General features: G+C 35.5%; 1 protein-coding gene across 2 annotated transcripts in view; it reads left to right on the plus strand.

Moving 5' to 3' along the window:
* Positions 1-21,498, plus strand: part of RpL35A (ribosomal protein L35A) — a 30,005-nt gene extending 8,507 nt beyond the window's left edge. For both annotated transcript variants that reach the window (XM_081769901.1, XM_081769902.1), the window contains exons 2-4: positions 1,853-2,136; positions 6,863-7,018; positions 21,420-21,498. In XM_081769901.1, coding sequence (XP_081626027.1) covers positions 1,867-2,136; positions 6,863-7,018; positions 21,420-21,443 — 450 coding nt within the window. In that variant the 5' untranslated portion in view covers positions 1,853-1,866 and the 3' untranslated portion in view covers positions 21,444-21,498. The remainder of the gene's footprint in view (positions 1-1,852; positions 2,137-6,862; positions 7,019-21,419) is intronic.
* The last annotated feature ends 350 nt before the right edge of the window (positions 21,499-21,848 follow it).

A 21,848-nucleotide genomic window follows, 5' to 3' on the forward strand; every position in this document is an offset into this window, starting at 1 on the left:
ATTCGTATTTTATATTAAGGAATTTTGTTTGCCAGAACTCTTCTACATATTTACTCTCTCAGCTCGTCCGGGAGAAAAAAAAAATGTTTGAAGAACTGCTTGAGGATTGCCATCAATTTTGAATAATATACAAGGAGTCGACAGTTTGAAAACGAGTTTGTTGGTAGAGCGTGATACTCAAACTGAAAGTGACAGAAATCAACCATTTCCGACTTCTCGAAATTACTATAAAGCAAGAAGCTGTTTGCTGTAATCCATTAAACGTGCTAAGAATACATTTTATCTCCAGTGCAACTGAAAGCATAGAAATCCACTGCAATTTCTGATTCCAATATTGATCTACATAGAGCAAAAATGATTAAGAGATAGTGAGAAGCATTTTCTTTGGAATCAATTTAGCGTTGTATGAATGAGTATAATCTTGTCTCCTAATCCTCTATTCGAATCGGAAGCTGGAGAAATTAGCCGTTTCAGGTTTTAACGTTCACCTCTGGTGCATGGAGTTCAGGTTCAAACCCTGCTCCTGCCAAGTGAACTTTGTGGTGGACAAACACCGTGTGCGTGGGTTTTCTCGGGGTTCTCCCGTTTCCTCCCACTTTCTTCATTCCACCATTTCATTCATTTCTCATAATCACCGTCTCCTTTAGCCTGACCGGCATATAAACGTGGGACGTAAAACTTAAAGATTTCATTTCATTTTTTTCAGGTTTTAACGTTGGTCACTATAAAGTAAAACTGATAATAGCGAAGTCATTTAAGCGTGATATCTCCGCTGTAATCTCGAAAGTTGTAAAAATAGGTTTCAAATTGACAAAACATAAACCAAACTGTTATTTGTACTCACCGCTTTGTTACTTTTGCAAAATTGCCTACTTGCTTTTTCGTGGGGCTTCACTGATTCCCTTTGTTCGAGAATTGAATTTCATAGTTTCATGTATACGAATAGAACATGAATGCTAAAATGACAGTTTAAGTAGAAACATGGTTTGAAGTGTACGTACAAGTTTTCATAAAACCAAATTATTTTACTAGGTGCTTCACAGCCCTATAGTTTGAATCCTTTGAAGTTTAAAGAATGTGAAACCAGTAGTAGTTATTTAATTCGAGTCCAGGTAAGTTTCAGATGTTCGCATCGGCTTTGGTTTTGTATAGTTGCATAGCTCAAGTATACGAAACATATTTTTATCCTTGCATGAATTAAGTAGGGAAAAATATATGTTGACGTTAGGGTCACACAATAGTTCCTTCGTAAAATTCACCTTCTGTACGAGTTGTCTCAGTTTCAATACGATCATGTGTGCTTCGAATGGAAAATACGTATTCTCTCATTTTTCCCTATTAACTTCGTTCTATCAGTGTTCCATTGTTTTAGCTTTTCGTAAACTACAAACTTTTCATTTTTACGCACTACTTTATGTCATGACAGTTTTTAACTTTTTTGAGTGCTTTGAGAAGTATGAAATGCGCAGTATATACTGACTGGTTCTGTCATCTTAATCACGCAGAATGTTTTGTACTGTTCGCTGTTCTAACTTTCTTTTCTTCGAGTATGCTGTAAAGGAATTTCGTTTTTTTAGCGGGAGTAAAACCTGTAAAAGCACTAAACCCACTCACGTTGAAGTTCGGTGATTTTAAAGCTTAGCTTAATTATCTTTAATGTTTCTACAGTTTTTACTAATTATATATTCTAAAATTCCTTTAACGCACACAAGTACAGAAGGATGATACTGCAGTGAGCAGTTCAGTCAAGTTCTGCGTGATCAGACTGACAGAAGCAAGTCAATAAAATATTGCATTTTTAAAAAGTATTTTACATAACTTTGTATTGTATTATTTTGTTTCCTGGTTACAGAGTAAGGTGTAGCAATGGCAGACACCGAAAAGAAGGCGGCTAAGCCGAAAGCAGAGAAAAAGGAAAAGAAGGTGAAAGAGAAGCCTACAACTGCCGCAGAAGCTACCAGGAAGCGTCGACTGAGAAAGTTTCATGGTAGATTGTATGTAAAGGCTGTGTTCACAGGGTTTAAAAGAGGATTAAGGAATCAGCACGAAAATACAGCACTCCTAAAGATACACGGATGTGATACCAAGAAAGACAGTTGGTTCTATGTAGGCAAGCGCTGTGTTTACGTTTATAAGGTGAGTATTAGGCTAATATGATCTCAGAATAAATTTACTTTACCCATCCTGTGATGTAGTCGTAGATCAAATAGACAAGTAAAACTGTTTTTCCTTCGCCATCCTTTCTGAATATATTGGAATACAATAATAGATAGCTGTATTAACAAGCAATAAACCTACATATATGAGTCAGGTAGCTTTGTCAACGAATATACATGGTGATCCGAAAGTGGGCGTACCCCTCTCCCCTCCCCGCCATTTAGTTTCAACAGTATAGTGTTAGTTATGGTAGAATGTCTGTACACGGTTACCTAAGAGTCATAAACATCAGTATGATGACCATTCATGTCGTAACACGAGCTGAATTCTGCGCCAAGTTCTCGCAGATGTTGTTTTGTGGAGATACTCCGGAGTCACGAGGGTGAAGGTGTGTTCCACAACTGCTTGTTATTCCTGCATTGTCTGATAACGAGTGCTTTCTACTTGTTGCTTTATGAAACCCCCAGAGAGCATTGTCTGGTGTCGTTAGATCGGGACTTCTTGGGGGCCAGGCAAAGGGACCTGATGGAGATGCACAACCTCTTCTAATACAGCAGCCAGGAAACGTCTGATTCAGGTGATCGCGAAGTACGCTGGTTCTCCATCCTGCTGTATCACAACAATGTCTGATACCATTGTTATCAGACAGTGGCAAGCAATGCTACCAAATGTGGTTAAAACCTAAAACGTCAGAAAACACCAATTAGGGGTACGCCCACTTCCGGACCACGCTGTACAAGCTTCCGAAAGTTATATTTTCCGTTCTAAACAATATGACAGCTAGATAAAAGGAATATGGATGAATATATATTTCACATTTGTTTTCATTCAGGTGTGTGTGTCTTTATCTTTGACATATTTTCTCTAAGGGTTAAAGTATTAGTTTCGTAAAACGAAAACGAGAACGACAAGAATTTAAAAAAAAAAACAAAAAAAAAAAAAAAAAAAAAAAAACAGGATCCACAACAGTAATAACTCAAGACAAATGGGTTAACACATCCAGAGTACTTTAGTGCCAGATATCAATGCCATATGAATATTGTGAACGAGTAGTAAAATAGTTAAAAGAAGTTGTAAATTTGAATCGTTTCAGAGGACTTTACTTTGAAAAAATGTTTAGATAAGTATCATATCCAGTTACGTAGCTGGTTGTCAGTGGAAATAAAGATCATAATGCCGTTTACAACAATTTGGTATCTCGAACCGGTTTGGGAGATACGAAAAAACTATTAAATTTGATGTATTGCTTAAGATGGTATGTTTGGGGGAACTTTTTAATTTAATTTTTGATATACTTTGCTTCAATAACATTACAACAACAGTTTTTCAAAGATGTAGGTACAGCAAGTTCTCGGAATTACATAATGGAAACCAGTGTTGCAAACTTTACCAGTATTTACCATATCTCCAGAACGGTTTGAGGTATCAAGTTGCTGTAAACTGTATTATGATTTCACATGTATTTATGCAATTGAATGAGGAACTTATCTTAGCAGCTTTTCAAAATGAAGGTTTTTGAAAAAAGAAAAAAAAAATCAAATTTTCAGTTGTAATTTTGTTCCTATTCGTTCGAAATCTGCTATATTATGGTGAGAGCATTAGACGTTGATGTACTTTGCCCCGTCGGTGTTACTTTTTTTATTGCTGATATAGAGGCCACCAAAATTCGAATGTTTGTGACAGGGTTTGAAAAAACCCGGGTATTTTTGAAAAAACCCAACCCACCTGGGCCCATGTGGGTTTTTTCGGGTTTAATTGGGTTTTTTCGAAATATTTCAATCTCTTTGGGGTAAAAATGTTAAAATATGATTTACATTTTATGAGTGTCATTGTCACAACTTGCAACAACTTTCTATTCACTGCTGTTTTGAAAAAATTGCCGCCATTTTGAAATTTTATATTGGATCACCGAAAAAATCTATACAGCAAATTTAGAAGGTCTTGTGCTTCTACCCTCAAAATATCAACTTAAAAAGTCCGAAAATTGCACCTTGTATCATGGATGCCCGCTATTTTGAAAAATGGCCGCCATTTTGAAATTTTATGCCGCCAAAATATATACAGTTAATTTAGTCCCTTGTGCTTCTACTCTGAAAATTTCAACTGGAAAGACCTAAAATTGCGCTTTGTAGCGTGATATCAGCAGCGGCGCAAATGTCTTCAACATTGGGGAGATGGGTAAGACGGTATATATATATATATATATATATATAAATAATATAATATAATATGCGATGTGCAAAATATTTATGAAGGCGAAAAACAATGCTGGGGAGGATTACCCATGTCACACTCGGCGTCCGCCACAGGGGACATAAAATATATTATTATTGCTTTATAACTTTAAAATCCGACTGGCAACATTGAAAACTGTTTACAAGGGATGATCCGAATATGATAATTCCCTGTTAACAGTTTTCAATGTTGCCAGTCTGATTTTAAAGTTGTAAAGTAATAATAATATCGTCATATTTTATGTCCCCTGTGTGGGACTCCGGGACAACATGGGCAGGGGAGCAGAGTTGTCTTCTTCAACATTGGGAGGCGGTCAGATTTGAGGCTTACTCTGGGAGGTATCAATTTCATCTCACTTTCCTTTGTGGCAGTTGGACACAAATCATCACATTTTTTCCTAAAAGACACATTTCCAATCGGATTATTGAGGGAGACAGTTCCAAGATTGTAAGGGATATGTCCCCATCATCCCTCCGGGATTTTCGCCAGTCTATATAAGCTATTTTTTTTTTTTTAAAAAAAAGCGCGCCATTTTGTAATTTTACGTTGGTATGCTGCCAGAATCTAAACAGAAAATTTAGAGTGTCTCTGGTTTGTATCCTGAAAATTTAAAAGACCGATAGTTGAACACTGTGTGGTAAAAGCAGACAAACGAACAAATGTAGATCGAATCATCCTAGGAGCCTCAGTGACGTTCGCCAAATATGAATACCAAATAGCTATATTAATGTAAAACGAAGATATAATTCATCAAAATATCTTAAATATTTTTCAACGTAAAATAAATGGTCTTATTGTTGAAGTTCACTTTCGATGCTTTGTGCATTCAATTACGGGAATTACCCGAGCACTTGCTGCAAGACCGTTCTTTTCCGAAAATTAATTTAAAACAATTAACAAAGATAAGCCTATAATTCATATTTTATAAAGTAAATGTTTCAAAATGTCTAAAATGAAATGAAATATCCTCCAGGGTAAAATAAATAGTTTTATTGTTGAAGTATTCACTTTCGATGCTTTGTGGGTTCAATTGCGGGAATTTCCCGAACACTTCTTTCACGATGGGTTTTCCCTGAAAATGCAGCTTGCTTTACTATACATCGAAACTTCCATTAATACTGAAGTTTGAATGGAGCACTTGAAATAGTAAGCGTTACGTAGTCTTACGGAGCTCCGAGCATTAAGCTTCTTAATTTTGACAAGAATTTTTACGTTATTGCTAGTGTTGATTCTACAGAATGCTTATTTGAAGGCTAGCAACAAATGACTGAACTTAACTGTTGTTGTTGGAAAACCAAATTTTACTGAATACTTTTGTTACCATCAAAGGTAAGAAATAATATTAATAGTTTTACTAATGTATTTACATATTTACTGTTAGTACCGGCACCTATGACATTAAACCCGTCAACGTATGAGGGATAACGTCCCTCGGCGGTGCCAAATCAGGAAACACACTATTCATGGAAAGTATTTTCTAAAATATACAATCGCTTGCTTTACTTCAAATAGGCTATAAGCATAATCCACACATTAATCTGTTCTACAATTATCTAAGCTAAGGTGAGGGTTTTATTTATTTATTCAGTGCATTTAGAGCTTTATAAAGGTCTTATGTTGAATATTGTTGTCTATCTTAACATGAAAGCATATAATTCGCCCAAAGAAAGTTTAAAATCTGATAACAATAACTTTCAATGTGATCACCTTAGTTGTACCAATAATACACTAACAAAAAAGTCAAAAACCCAGGTGGGTTTTAAGATGGGTTTTTTCAGGTGGGTCCAACCCGAAAAAACCCGGTGGGTTTTTTCGGGCTGGGCCCACTTGGGCAAACCCTGGTTTGTGATATTGTCGCGTCCTTAGTTTTCAGTACCGAATAATAAATCTTAGTTTTCGTTTAACAAGTTGATTTGAAATATGCAATAACATGATGTAGTGCCGTTAAAAAAAAAAAAAAAAAAAAATGGCAACATTGTTAACCCAATTGTATCAGAGTATTTTAAGCACATACAGCTTGGACGCTCCTCTTTATTTTATATTTTCTTCTTTTTGACCTTGCTGTATGTTGAAACGTGTATTTTTTTTCTTTCTTGTGCATATAATATCCATATATTACAAAATATAGTGACTTCTTGACAAAAGTGATAAGGAAATCCCACTTCATTACCAAAGCTAGTATTAGGCAGGTGGAGTATGAAAGACAACCTGTTTACTTGTTTGATGGGCTTTTCTTATAGCCTCGGTACCGATAGAGAACTCCAGTTAACTAGCCATATTGTTGCTCATTCTGTCGATAATTTGGATTACATATTCTTTAATAATATTGCTTCCTACTAAAGGTAATGGATTTTCACAATATGTTATTCAAGTTCCACTTTAATCGTCACTGAAATGTATCAGAAGCAGAAGATTCGTTGTAACATTTTATATAAGACAATTGACAGAATTATCTAATTTTCGTTTGTAGGGCAAGAGAACGACAAGAGTCCCTGGTCATGCACGTAAATCCAAAGTTCGTGCAATTTGGGGTAAAATAACAAGACCACACGGTTGCAGTGGAGCAGTTAGAGCGAAATTCAGGCGAAATCTTCCTCCGAAGGCTATGGGTCAAAGAATACGAGTTGTAAGTATATAGTCATACAGATCACATTAGTGTAATGTTAGTAAATTTTCCAAGTAGCACCTTTAATTTTTTAAAAAATAAATCTGAAACCTGCTAAGTGTTTGCAAAATGTAGAATGGTAAATATAGGTCGATATTAATTTATCTACGTTAATATGGTTGTTGCATATAAAATGTTGGATGTGGGAATGAAACGTCAAATAACAGCAACTTGAGTGGGAAAATCTTGTGTTAATCAAGATATTCGTCATTACATCCTAAACACTTCTCCCAATGAAATACCAGTGTATTAATTCTACTTTCGTAGAAGTTGAGCATTCGAGATCAAAGGCGTTTTTGACAGCTTTTTGATTGTTCAGCCCATTCCTGTGAGAGAAAAAAAAAAAAAAAAAAATGAGAGGTGTAGTTGAGTATGGTGGATGTGGAAGAGTCTTATAGTGCAAGTTGTGTGGTTTTTGCATTGTTGTTGCTGCCGCGTGGATTGCGAAACAATAAAGATTAGTTCCTGTTGACCAGTCTAGGCTACTCCAATAAATTTTTATACACTTCATCCAGCAGGGTGCAGTTGATCTTAGCATTTAGTGGTTTACCGGAGCTCAGAAACAAATTGTGAATAATAACAGCAGCACTCCATTATCCTAGATTGAAGGGTTGGTTTCGGTATGAGTTTTGAAGCCTCATTGCCATTTAGCAGTTGTCGATTATCGTATAATATACACGTTTTATCACATATCACTATTCTGCTCAGGGGAGGGGAGTGCGGTGGCTCAGTGGTAGAGCGTTCACCTCCGGTGCTTGGGGTCGCTGGTTCGATCTCAGCTCGCACCGTGTGGACTTTGTAGTGGACAAACACCGTGCTCGTGGGTTTTCTCGGGGTTCTGCCGTTTCCCCCCACTTTCTTCATTTCACCATTTCATTCATTTCTCATAATCACCGTCTCCTTTAGCCTAACCGGCATAACCGTGGGACGTAAAACTCAAAGATTTCATTTTTCATTTCATCAATAATTACACATTTGTAATGATTAAATTCTGATTATTATTCTTCTCAAGTATTTTAAAAAATATGTATTTTTAAAATTATTCTAAAAATTAGAGCAATTGTGAACAATACATATTTATGGTGTTACTTTTTTAAGCCAAATTTTTGTATGATTTTTCAGTGCCAATACCAAATATTCAAAGCTTTATAAAATAAGTTTTTTTTTTTTAACGGGGAAAAAAAAATAGGATACTCTTAAGCTTTAACCCCGAAGAAGGGCACCCGTGGGCGGTACTGGAAATAGCTGCTAAAAATAATTTGTCATTACACTTTGAATACATCATAATTATTCTGAATTTATAATGCTATCCCTTTTACTAAGAATTACTGTAAACTAATTGGTCATTGTGCGTTTGGAACACAGTGTGTTATCATAATGTGTTCCATACTTTCAATAACCAATTAGTTTTCAGGGATTCTTATTAAAAAATGACGGCATTATAAATGAAGAATTAAATGATATACATCAGTGTACACATCTGCTAAAGGTACGAAGGTATTCCTTGCGTTCCCAGACAGTGAGATTACCGGGGAAATGCAACTTCAATGTATCAAAATAACATACACTTCATGTATGGGTTATCACCATTCTTCACAAGTGAAGTAATTCAGTTGTTGGAGACATAAATGTGCGATTCTGGATTACTGCAAAAAAGGGAAGTGTGCACGCTGTTTAATTGGGCCTTTTTGGGGAATTCTACAGCTTCTGACCTTTTCATCACTTTCAAATATTCCCTTTCACCCTTAACTTCAATGATAATTAAAACTTAAAATTGGTGGCTCGAATGTAAATTTTACACTTCAGGTTATTTTTCAGTCAGATATCAAGACTGCAAATAATCCTGTAATACTTGATGTAGGAAGCTGTAGGGTACTTACTTTGCGTGGAGCATTTAAGGCTGCAATTGAGTTAATAAGGTGGAGGGAGAATCGTTGAATTTCTGAGAGTTAAGGATGTTCGAACACGCCGTGCGGAATTCATTCCTATAGAGACTCCAAAAAAATTTCTATTCAAATTTTGTTTTGTGTTGGCTTGAAAATGGTAGTGTTTGTCAGCGAGCCATTCACATTATTTCGTATCTTCTGTGGTGTATTCAACATGTCAGGAAGAATAAAAAATGTTTGAGCTATCAGATCGTATCAGGTATGTTGGAAGAGGGTAAATTTTTAATCCTAAACTTCTTTTAGGCACTTGGTTCAGAAATAAAACTTTTCTTTACTGAATTTCAGACTGACTCTCTTCACAATCTTTGTTTACAACACTTTATCAGAGGTGATACAAAATGTGATGCGAAATAAGTTTGTAAAATCAAAATATTTTAGTTCTTCGAATTCATGTATAGGAATTGATGTAGAAAATGAAGAAAATTTTTCTTCAAAAAACTTTGACATTTGTTTTACTACAGGTACTGCCTTTAAGAAATGTCAACCAGTAACGCATTTGGGCATTTTGGATTTTATATGCAGAAATTTGTTCTTAAACTTCTGGAGAAATCACCTTTAAATTATAAATTGCCTAGAACTCTTTCATATTTGGATCTTAATGTTTCTGCAAGATCTGATGTTGAAATGAATCACATGAAGTTTTTCAGCTAAACTAGTTGGAAATAATTGTCAATAGGGAAGACAGAGTTATGAGTCAGTATTCTAGAACGGGTCAATGTTTGGATGACTTTTGGCTAGAGAATTTGGATGCTTCATAGTAAAATGATTGAAAATGTTAAAACGGTTTTAATTTTCTGTCATGAAAATTCAAGTCTAGAAAGAGATTTTCAATTGATACATAGTGTGTAACAGATAATTTGAAAGAACAAACTTAAATTCTACTCAGACTTGTGTGCGATTCAGTGGCTTGAGTTGAGTTGATTTTAGTTTAGCGTCCCTTTCAGCAGCTAGGCTATATGAGACGTGGACCTACTGATTAACGTGGAATCCGAACCACATGAGCTCCCGCCGAGAATCGAACCCGGGTCTCCCACGCCAAAGGCGCGTAGATTCAGTGGCTTCTCCGAATGACCTTGAGAAGCTATCCATAAGGAAATCCCGAGTTCATTATGCACGAAATGTCCGTATTTGTTTTCCAGAAGTAACAAATCAACAACTAGAGCAAGAGAAAAAACAAGAAGCTGAAGATAAGGGAAAAAATCATTCTGAATTAACGTGAAGCTAAGAAGATTAAAATAATAGAAGACAAGCGCAATATTAGTAAGTTAAGGCGTTTGGAGAAGTGGAATTAATTGCATAATACTACTCTCGTCTCCCCCCCCCCCCCCCTTCGAAAGATATGTTAAGACTCTTCTTCACCACCACGGGGGCGCGGTGGCTCAGTGGTAGAGCGTTCACCTCTGGTGCTTGGGGTCCCGGGTTCGATCCCAGCCCCCGCCAAGTGAACTTTGTGGTGGACAAACACCGTGCTCGTGGGTTTTCTCGGGGTTCTCCCGTTCCCTCCCACTTTCTTCATTCCACCATTTCACTCATCTCGCATCATCACCGTCTCCTTTAGCCTAAACGGCATAACCGTGGGACGTAAAACTCAAAGATTTCATTTCATTTCATTTCTTCTTCACCACTTGCGAACAATTTAGTGCATAACTTTTTATGGTGGACCAGAAATTTGGATGCACAGTTGATGACGTCATAATGTTGAACACCCAAATTTATGCACTATATGGAGGGTCTTGAAAACAATTATTAGTTCATATAAAAGCATTTTGGAGGTCTCTCTGGCCCACTTGCAGATGTTTTATATTCTTCATTGTCTTTAAGCTTCACTAAAAATTAGAAAAAACGGGAATGAGCTGAGAGAGAAGCCTTAATATATCACAGCTAGTTTTATGTACAGAGTTACCACGAAGTCTTGTTATCCCCATGTATTACATAGATGTTAATGAATTATTGTTTTTTATTCCATATCTGCAAGATCTGGAATTGCTCGGTAGTGAATGGTTCCAGTATGATGGAACACCAACCCATTATGCTATTTCCGTTAGAGAATATCTCAGTGAGATATTTCCTAATAAATGAATTAGACGTGGTTTTGTCCATTTGCCTGCTTCTTTGAAGTGGCCGAAGTTCTGATCTTGTCACCTTGCAACAATGCATTATGAGGGTTCATTAAACAAAAGTTTGCTTGCCACACGCTATGATACAATTGACGAACGTAAGAATGCCGTTCGACGTGCATTTACTGCCATCACACCAGCAATGTTTAGAATTTCACATCATATATGGAGGAGAATCGTGCTGTGTTATGAAGACGCTGTTGTAACATACAGGCATTCTGGAATAAATAGTAAGGAATAGTCACACTGCCTCAAAGTTGTCCTCTGTCATGACGCCACACTAATACAATGCGACCATCTATGAATATGTGGACACTCGATAGGCGGTTACGGGACTTTATCACCCTGTACATACACACATCCTTTTCTAGTGAATGTGACTTGCCTTTCTAAAATGAAAGATTCAAGTTTCAGGGAAAGATGTTAATCTCTTGATTTCTGAAAAAACGTTGGTTTATTTTTATATTATTCATATTTTCTTGTTTGTCCATCAGCAATTGCTAATTACATATCAGGGAAAATTTTAAAAAGAATCATGAAAACTTTGTAAAGTCGGAATTTTTTCACGTAGCTTTTGTCGCCACCCTGATAATTCTCCATACTCACTGTTATAAATCACAAAACATTAGCATTTCGGGGGACTCATCTTCAGCTGACTTCAATTTGAAAAAAATTAAATGGGTAAAAGGATAAAAATGGTTATTCGAAGTAAGCAAACCACTTCACTTCCACGAACGACCATTATGGCGAATGACCCTACGTTAAGCACTATGAAGATAGTCACTCAACTGTTATTGTTCCTCTTTCTTTCCAATCCGCAATTCTCTCAGACCTTCTTAAAGACCGTAATCAGGAAGTACAGCACCTCATAAAAATAGGAAAGGAAAATTTCAGGTCAATCAAATAGTACAACCAGGATTATCACGGAGAAAGAGATTGGCACCGCTTTGGTTCCATATGTTTCTAAAAAGGTAGAGAATATTACAAATATATAATATTGATACTTCAGAAGTTCCCCCAAAATTAGTTCAAACGTTACTTCACAGATTCTCAAGTATCCAGTGTAGTTGACAATGTCATATGGCAGTGTGATAAACTGTATATAAATCAAACCAAAAGGGAATATTTGTATCAGAATACAGAACGTGTTCGCTCTACTAAAACACTCAAGCCACATGAATTATTTAGACTGTCATTGCACCTTAAGAATAACACGATCTTGTTAATGTGCACGTAATGGAAAAAGCAAAAAAATAAGACTGAATGTAAAACTCAGAAGCCTTTTTACATTCTACATTTAATTCTGAACTCAATGTAGACAAAGGGAATATTAATCCAGTACCGTTTTGTTTCCCATTTTACTACGTATTGGCGCAGGTTGTAAAGAAATGAGAACAATGGCTATCTTCATAGTGTTTCATCATCATCATAGGTATTCTGCCATTATTGGCAGGTCGCTTGCCGCAATTGAGAAGCTTCCATGTTCTTACTAATATTACCCAGGTATCGAAAACTAGTCATCTGTTCATACTGTTTAATATAGGTTTATTCGTCGTAGTGTTTGTGGATTTTAAGTGGCTTATTTACTTCGAATAATTATTTTTATCTTTTCACCTTTCCATATGGCTTTACATTTTAACCTTTTTCAAACTCAAATCAACTGAAGATGAGAGTCGTGTCCCTTGAAAGTGCAACTGTTGTGATATATAACGGAGCGTATGGAACGTTATCTTTTACTTGCTATGTAGAAGTAATCATATTGGACATAGCTTAAGAAAAAAATGACGGCATAGTTTTAATCTTGATTTTTATAAATTCAGATAGAAATATTCTTAATGTTCTTTTAAAATGTTAAAAGATACTTCCAAAATTTGCTGAAAATAATACACATCAGTAGATTAAATACATGGTGTGCCTAAAAGAAATGAACGTTTTTAAAGTTCTAGGACTAAAATTTGTAGATATTTGGAAGTGTGTCTTGGAGATACTTGTAGGTATTTGAAGTTTAGTCATGAATATGTGACACACCTTTGAACCTGTTTAGAAGCTTTACTTTTAGTTGCTCTTTTCTTACGTATTCACCCTTGAAAAGGATTTTCCTGAAATTCTTAGTAACATAATCATTCGAAAAATCTTGAGTATATAAGGAATGATCTACTAGAAGTAACGGTTTTCAAGTAGACCTGAGAGAGAGCAGGAATTATATTAAGAAGAATTAATACGTCGTGGATACAACGAGTGCACGGAAGTTTTTTTTTTTTTTTTTTTTTTTTTTTTAACTGGATAGTGCACAAAAACATCCAGTTTAAATGAATCCCTAACATGCAGCACTATAGGGGGCAACGTGGCCTAATTGTAGAGCGTTCACCTCTGGCGCATGGGGTCCTTAGTTCGCCCCAAGTGAACTTTGTGGAGAACAAACACCATGTGCGTGTGTTTTCTTGGTTTTCTCCCGTTTCCTCCTACTCTTCATTGCATCATTTCTCATCACCGTCTCCTTTAGTCTAGCCAGCATAACTGTGGAACTTTAAAAACTGATTTCATTTCATTTCTCATGCAGCACTACAGTTCTCGGGTTTCCAAATACCCTAGTATTATATATGAACGTTGTGTTTTTTCATATACTGTACCACTCATGAGGAAAGCTGAATCTTTGGCGAGAATTAGTTGATCAAAGAGATCCTCACTTTCTCCAGTTCGTAGTCTCATGATCATGTAGAAAGAGTAACTGACAGGCGATTAGGTCGTTTTCACTAAAACTTTCGAGTAATTACAAACGGTAAAGGAACATTACGTTAACGCAGGATATTCCACACAATCTTTTTTGGAACTTGTAGTTTTGAACTTCTATATGATGATTTTTTTCGAGCTGCGTGTGGTAAGGACCCGTTTCTTCCGGTACGGGGGTCTTCCAGACTTGCACGGACAATGAGTTTTTACTATATAATATTCTGAAATGCCACTGTATGATGGTAGCAGAATTTGTTTTTGCAAATTCAAGTAACCAGAAAGCTTTTTCTACCTGGGTAGCAGCCATATTGCTCGACTGATGCCAATGATACTTACGTGAGACTGACGTCAGTAAAGTATAAGTCGTAAACTTGTGTTTTCTGATAACACAGTTTTCGATTTACAAAGCGTTTAATGTGTTTCTTTAGGCTACCGTGTATTTCATCTGAGAGATTTGTTAATGAGAAGTTAGCGCGATAAAGCGTTGTTATATATATATGGTGGCCCAAAAGTAGGTATACAATCCTGCATCAAGTACGACAGTTTATTAAGATATGAGGTTATTTGCTTTGGTCTATTCCAACTCTAGTTAAGTGAAAAGAAATTAAAAACAAATAATAAACGAGCCTAAGTTAAAACTGTATGGATATAAGTAAATTATATAAAATGCCGTAAGGCGATCAGTACGAAACTGTATACCTACTTTTGGGCTACCCTATATATTTAAAAAAAAAAAAAAAAAAAAAACGTTGAATCCCATTGTAGAATTTTTCTTCTTTTTATGCTGATGTTCTCTCCAAGATATTGCTCGTTCTTAACTCTTGTACAGTAAAAACAGAAGTTCTTGGTTTCACAAAGAAGAAGAAAACCTACTGATATTAATTGGTCAACTTCATGTTTTAATGTGCTTTATTGAAGGATCTGTTAGATTTTAATTAGTATGTATCTTGAATTTAAAATGATTATTCATCATCTATAAGTTCTCAGAGAAAGGAAAGAAAAGGAGAAAAAAACTTCAAATAGCTGTCATGCACTTGCTATTTTCTCTATATACATTACTGTTGGGTTCACCGTGCAGCGGTAGGCAGAATTTCACGTTAGATTCCAGATCAGTGGTTCCCAAACTGGAGGACGTGACTAGCGAGAAAGGGGTCTCAAGAACTGACAAAAAATGAACTACATTCTTAATTACAAATATTACGAATGTTGTAACAATACCACACAAACACAAAAAAGCAATGGGTAAAAATTGCTTTCCTTTAAGAACAAAACTGGTAAAAATACTGCACTACAAGGGTATGAAAAAGTCGTGCTAGAAATAAGTATAAATTGTTGAGGACATTATTATTATTGACGAATTGATAACTCAGTGCTGACTCTTTAAGATCACAGAAGGGGTCATACAAAAAGCATGTTAGATAAACGAAGTATAAGAAGGGGCCGTGGAAATATACAAGAAGAGGGTCCCCAGATAGAAAAAAAGATTGGGAACGACTGCTCTAGATTGTTGTATGAAAAGTGCTCTAGGAGTACTTAAATATTCCGATTGTCTATCTGATTTGGAGTTCATTGTACCGTTTCAGCACTAAAACAAGAGACTTGGACCGGCAGCTTAATGCGAGATCTAAACGACATAAGCTCTCAACAGGAATCATTAACCTAGATATACGAATCTAAGCAAGAATACCAGGTGGAATGTCAGGATTTCCAGTTTCAAACCTCCAAGTTATACCACATTAGTATATTCTTGAACACATTACGTTAGTTTCTAAACAAATTATTTTGAATATTCTCTCCGAATAAAATCAGATCTCGCATTAAGTTGTCGGTTCATGTCTCATATTACAACGGTATGTTGTATACTTGTACTCGCTTCGAGCAATAGTTGGTTTATAAATAGGTACAAGCCAGTTCATTTTATAGAGGAAGAAAAAGAAGAAAATAATACAAGATTAATATATGTACTTCGAATATATAATTGGAATGTAGATACGTAACTAAGAACGACGAACTGAAGGTTGTCATAGTAACAAAAAAAAAAGATATAATGGAATGGAATGTCATGGACTCGCTGTTGTGTTGTATGTAAGTTAATGTTTTACGAAGTTTCAAAAGATAATCAAAGGTTTAACAAGGTAATTTAAAAGTCGGTCAATTTTATTATCTAACGAACCAGTAAGTTTGTTACAATATAGTCTTGGTGCTGAAATGGAATATTGAAGCACTTGTAGATTACTATCTACAATAAGCTTCGAGGGAATGTAGTAGTCATATCTGGTACAGTCAGTGACAATAGTTTTTTTCCGTTTGGGAATAACGGTAGTATGGCTGGAATGTACAGAAAATTACATTCTTTTTAATTTACTGAAAACTGTACTCAAATTGTCCTTCCTTTCTGAAGTTATTTACGAAACTAATTTCGTCGAAAGGAAAGAACTTCTGTCGCTGACTACATAAGTTTATTTGTTCGATCCCGGCCCATATTCTCTTCGTTGTTGACTGTGATTTTACACTTGCACCTAGTCGTCTATTTTAACCTGCAAGGCAACTAACTATAGGCGTTAATAGTTCCGATTTCTTTAACTTCAGTAGATAAGTGTTTCTCCTCCGTCAGTTAAAACAAAAACGAAAGAGAACGTTAGTAAAATAATTTCGTGACATTTGTTTTGAGCTAAGTTACGTCAGACCTTCCTAATTTTCTAATATTAAACTTCTTAGTCGTAACCTTGTAGTTGATTCTAGCTAGTAACAAAATGTTCAAAGACTAGAATAAAGAGAGATTTATTTATTTAAAAAAAAAAAAAATAAAAATAAAGTAGAAGTAAATGGTGAAGGCTGATGGATGGCCGATGAAAGATTGTGCAGATGTTTCTCGTTATTCTGAAGTTGTTTTTATTAATTGTCTTCAAAGAATACTGGCATGACCTTGACCTCCCTTCCTCTGGTGCGTATAGAAACAAACAAATGTTGAAGCTTAATTACTAATAGTTTATATTTGAAAGCTTCCGTAATTTTTCTATCACCACATCAACTGGAGAGGGAGAGAAAAAAATGGTTTGTTTGACATCGTGTCACGCTCAACTGAAAATTAACAGACGACAAGGGAAATGTGTTAGTTGGAACATTAATACCGAATAGATACTTTTAAGAACTTGAGTTAAGTATATTCATTGTTTAAAGTACGTATTGAAAATATATGGACTTACTTTGCTGTGGAAAAAATTTAGAATAAAAGAGAATTTTGTTGAAGTTCGAATTTTTTTTTCTGCAGTGAGAAACATTTTAAGGAAAATAATATTTAAAAAATCCCTTACAAAGTTAAATTCAGTAAAAGTCGAATCAGCAGCTACACCAAGGATCGAATCCGCCACTGGGTGTCCATCTTATCGTAGCGATATGCTAACCACAATATTATTGAGTCCTTCACTTTTAAACTCTTCAGGTTCGTACTTATTCAAAATACGGCTTGTATTTCTTTTATATATAATATGGATATACAGTGTATCCATAAAGTCCGTTGCCACCCCATGTGTCTTCGATACTACTGCGATTATGAGTAAACGCAAAAGACGTACATCATTATTGTGAGAGGCTTGAATTTTGAACTATAAAAGGTCCAAAGCGGATTGAGTGATTTATCTTTGGAAAGATCTCTACAAGAGAAATATTTTACCGGAAGTTTCAAGTCGCTAAATTGACCCAATCCGAAATGGTAGGGATTCACATTTCGTGTCCATAAAGTCCGTTGCTACCTCGTGTATCAGCGAAACGACTGCGAATATGAAAAAACGTAAAAACAGTGCCGTCATTATTTTAAGGGGTTGAAATTGTGTGCTATAAATGTTCTACTTCGGATCCTCCAAATAGGGTAACGGGGTTAAAGTTGAGTATTTCAAATGGCAGAGACGATCGAGTAGTTTAAACTGGCTCGACAAAAGAACTTTGCTGGAAGTTCTAAATATGCTAGGTTGCCGATATCTAAATTGACGGTGAAATTAAATTTCGGAGTGAAGGTAGGGTTGCCATTTGTCCCGGATTTCAGCGAAAAAGAATATATATATATATAACAGGATTAGAAATATAATTATTCTCTTCGGCTTCTGAGTATGGCAGTTCAAAAGTTGAGAAAAATACATAAAACATGGATTTAATTAAGTTCATGATTTAACAACTACGACATTGAACGAAGCATTCGTTTTATAGGGCCACGGTTTTACTACCCAGTTTTATTATCTTTAGTACTCTTGTTTCAATGTACATCGTGCTTCTGAAATATTTTAATGAATAATCCCTGACCGATATTTTTGGTGATAGACCTATTCCGCTGGTCATTCAAGAAGAAAAATGTATTGTTTTAATAAAACTGAACAGACAATAATGGGAAAATGTTTAAATATTTTTTTAAAATAGAAGTCAGTGAATTAACTGTTCTTTTTAAAAAAATGAACAGATAAAACGTGTGATAAAGAAACAACATACCTTGAATGAAAACTCTTTGAAAGCCACGAAACATAATAGATCCTGAAAAAAGAAAAGAAAGAAGAAAAAAAAGCTTACCAAGGGGGAGGAGGTAAGTTATCTGCTTACGTTCGCTTAACTACGGAGGAGGAGGCCTACTAAAATGATTAAAAATGTGAAGACATACTTAAACAACTCTTATCTAAATGAAGAAAGTAAATTCGTATATAACACTTCTTTTCATTTTGAGCATTTCAAAGATTCTCGTAATTTAGTATCGTCCCGGATTCTCATTTTTGAAATATGGCAACCCTAAGTGAAGGCATTCGATGGTTTTTAGATGCCTGTGACTTGTGAATGTGATCCTTCTACTTTTGTAATATATATTTAGACAGGCTGTAAGTATCGTATATACTTTTGTAAACAGAGAAAATGATGAGTTATTCGGTAGACTTTGTTTCTGTGCATGTTGCACCTAGTTTTGTAAACGGAGGCCCATTTTGCTGTTATACTATATCGCCATGATAGTAAGATTATAAGAAATGATTATTTCAGAAGTGGAATTTAAGAGTTGTGAAAAAATGGACATCAGAAAGAGGGATCAGTACTACCGGCATTTAGGGAAGTAGTAATCACAACAGGTTTTAGACGTGTAGGACTACGTAGTTTCACTGAATATTAAACAACCCATTTATACAGTCCCAAATTAGCTTAAGACTAGTTACATTCTGGTCTCATCTATAGCAGTAATACTGCCAGTGAAACTAACGAGGCGAAGTACCGTAGTATCTAATACTATGGTCATGATATCCCATATACCGCTCGGTAATGTCACATCATCCTGTCTTGACAGCCCTACTTCCAAAACAAGCCCCAAAAGGTTCACGGCTATACCTGTATATATATTTTCGTCTTCTCTTTACCTCTTGTATTATTCCTGGCTGATAAGTCTTCATTAATTATTTACAGTGATTCGTCCAAAGCTGGAATTAGATCCGAGTTAGAGAAATTTGCAAATTACTGTAGACGTCTTTTATTATCGCAGTTAAATTCTAATATTGTCAGTACCCATTATAATTTTATCAAAATCCTATATATAATTTTAAAAACTTATCAGTTCAAGCAGTACACATTGCAAAGTTTAAAACATTAAAGAGTTTCGAGTTGCATAAAAATTAAGGGAAAAAATATTAATTCTTAATCCATATTATAAGTGCCAGAAGCCTTACTCTCAGTCACGCTAATTCCCAGTAGTTCACAATCAGGCTAATAGTTGTCGCTGGCAGCGCTACCTTCTCCCTAACGGCAAGAGATGTCGCTGGTGTGCAGACAGTTTGGAGGCGAGTGAAGGTTTGGGGTAGAACAACTAGTGACCATAAGAGCAAAACTGTTTATATATAATAGTTTACTTCGTACTGCTTCAGTGTCATAAAACATAGAGTAGGTTTGGACTGAACTGCTACTTAAAGTCTTTAAAAACTGTTACAGTGTAATTAATAAACGAAGGAATTTAAGATATTCATAAGGGATTGTTTATTTTGGAAAAATATACTCCAGGTAGAAAAAGGCACTCTGGGACTGCATGTGCGTTGCTACTTGATCACAAAATACACTTGGATTTATAATATAAATATTCATTATATTTAGGTTCATTTGTTAGTACTATTGAAGAGAATGGTATTGTGTGTTACTGATACGTTTAAGCGAGATGGAATATGTGAGTGTTGTTATAATAATTGGGCGGAATAGTTCCATGTCAAACGCAGTCATGCTGTAGCTGTTATGTAGGAATATTAAGTAACCTTTCTTGCACATTGATATTTTTAAGTATTAAATTTTTACTGTTATACGTATTAATTCGGCAGACTATTGATATATCGAGTAGTTTAAAAAGTAATGAGTCTTTTGAGCATGAGAAGACGAGATCAGGATATATAAGTCTCAGCAGGTCAGGTCTAATGGCAACTGAAGCTAGTATATAGCAAAAAGTGTTGCAATTCTCATAATCAGATGTAAGATATTGTGCTGTGAAGACGAGTAAAACTTTCTGCAGATCCGTGAAGAAATTCGATCTGTTTATGGGAAAGGTAGGTTATCAAAAGCAGTCAACAAAATATGATTCATTTGCTGTCCTGGAAATTTCATGTCAAGATTCTGCTCGCAATGGGTGACCAATTACACAAAAAGTGGATGATATGCTGGCAAAAGTCGAGCAAAACCGGTATGTAAGCAATTGTGACATCGCTAATAACCTAATCCTTCATTACCAGATAGTCTTATTTCACTTGGAGAAAGCTGGCTACAAAAATAAGCTCGACATTTGAGTACCATATGATCGGACTCAAAAACATTGACTCGATCGAATCTGCCGAAATTACAAACTCGAGCCATTTTCGAAGCGGTTGATCACTCGTGGTGAAAAGTGGATAACCTACAACAACAATGTGCAAAAATGATCGTAGTTGAAATGAGTAGATGCACCACAGTTATGTGCAAAGCCCACACTGACGCCCAGAAAGGTATGCTTTGTGTTGGGTGGGATAGAAAGAACACCGTGCATGAGGAACTGCTACCACTGGTCAGAACAACAGACGCAGACCTGTACTGTCGACCTTAGTGCGAGTGCACCTTGCAATTCGAAAGAAATGTCCGGAACTTGTCAACAGAAAGGGTATGATATACTATGCAGATAACGCAAATCACATATATCTTCAACAACGTATCAAAATTTAAGAGAACTTAGATGGAGCAGGGAGGTTTTAATTCATCCACTGTATGGCATCGTCAGACTATCATTTGTTTCGGTCTCTGCAGAACTTCCTAAATAATGTTAAGTTAGTTTCTAAAGAGCTATATACAGAAGTTCTATAGCGACGGGATTGTGGTGTTGCCGGAAAAATGACAGATCATCGAACAAAATTATGCATATGTGCTTTCATATCGTTATTTTCAAATCATAATAAATGTATTCTCAATTGTGTCCCCCAAAGGCTCAATGCTTTTTAGACTACCTGATTAGTTTTATGAACATTCAATTAGTTTCATGAATCTCTTCCATTTTTATTTTTTAATATTTAAATATGAGTAATTATTTTTTCTTTTCCTTTTCAGATGCTGTATCCTTCAAGAATATAAAATGCTCTGTTAAAGCGGATAAAGTTGTATAAATAAATTTAAATTTCCACTGCGATATTCTCTTTTATTACTATTAATCCCTTGCTAACTTGTAAACAAGTGGAAGTGTCTACTAGTTTGTAAAAAATTCAGTTTCAATGTCCATTTTATGAATAAAGAGTTGATTCCGTGGCTCCAAAATATGAGAATGATTAACACAATCACATGGGGCGACAAACAGTTTTGTTTTCTTCACAAAGAATACATTATTGAAAGCAATTGCCATGTGCTAATTTCATTAGTTGAATAGTTCAACTCATTCAGTTGCTGTTGAGAAGAGATGAAGTAATAAATAGTTAGTAAAGGACTAGAAAGAGAGAGAAATATAAGATAGTTGGTCACAGAGTTATTGAACAACGAACTCAG

Source organism: Thermobia domestica, chromosome 8, assembly GCF_964235325.1.
Source record: "Thermobia domestica chromosome 8, izTheDome1.hap1.1, whole genome shotgun sequence".
Taxonomy (NCBI): domain Eukaryota; kingdom Metazoa; phylum Arthropoda; class Insecta; order Zygentoma; family Lepismatidae; genus Thermobia; species Thermobia domestica.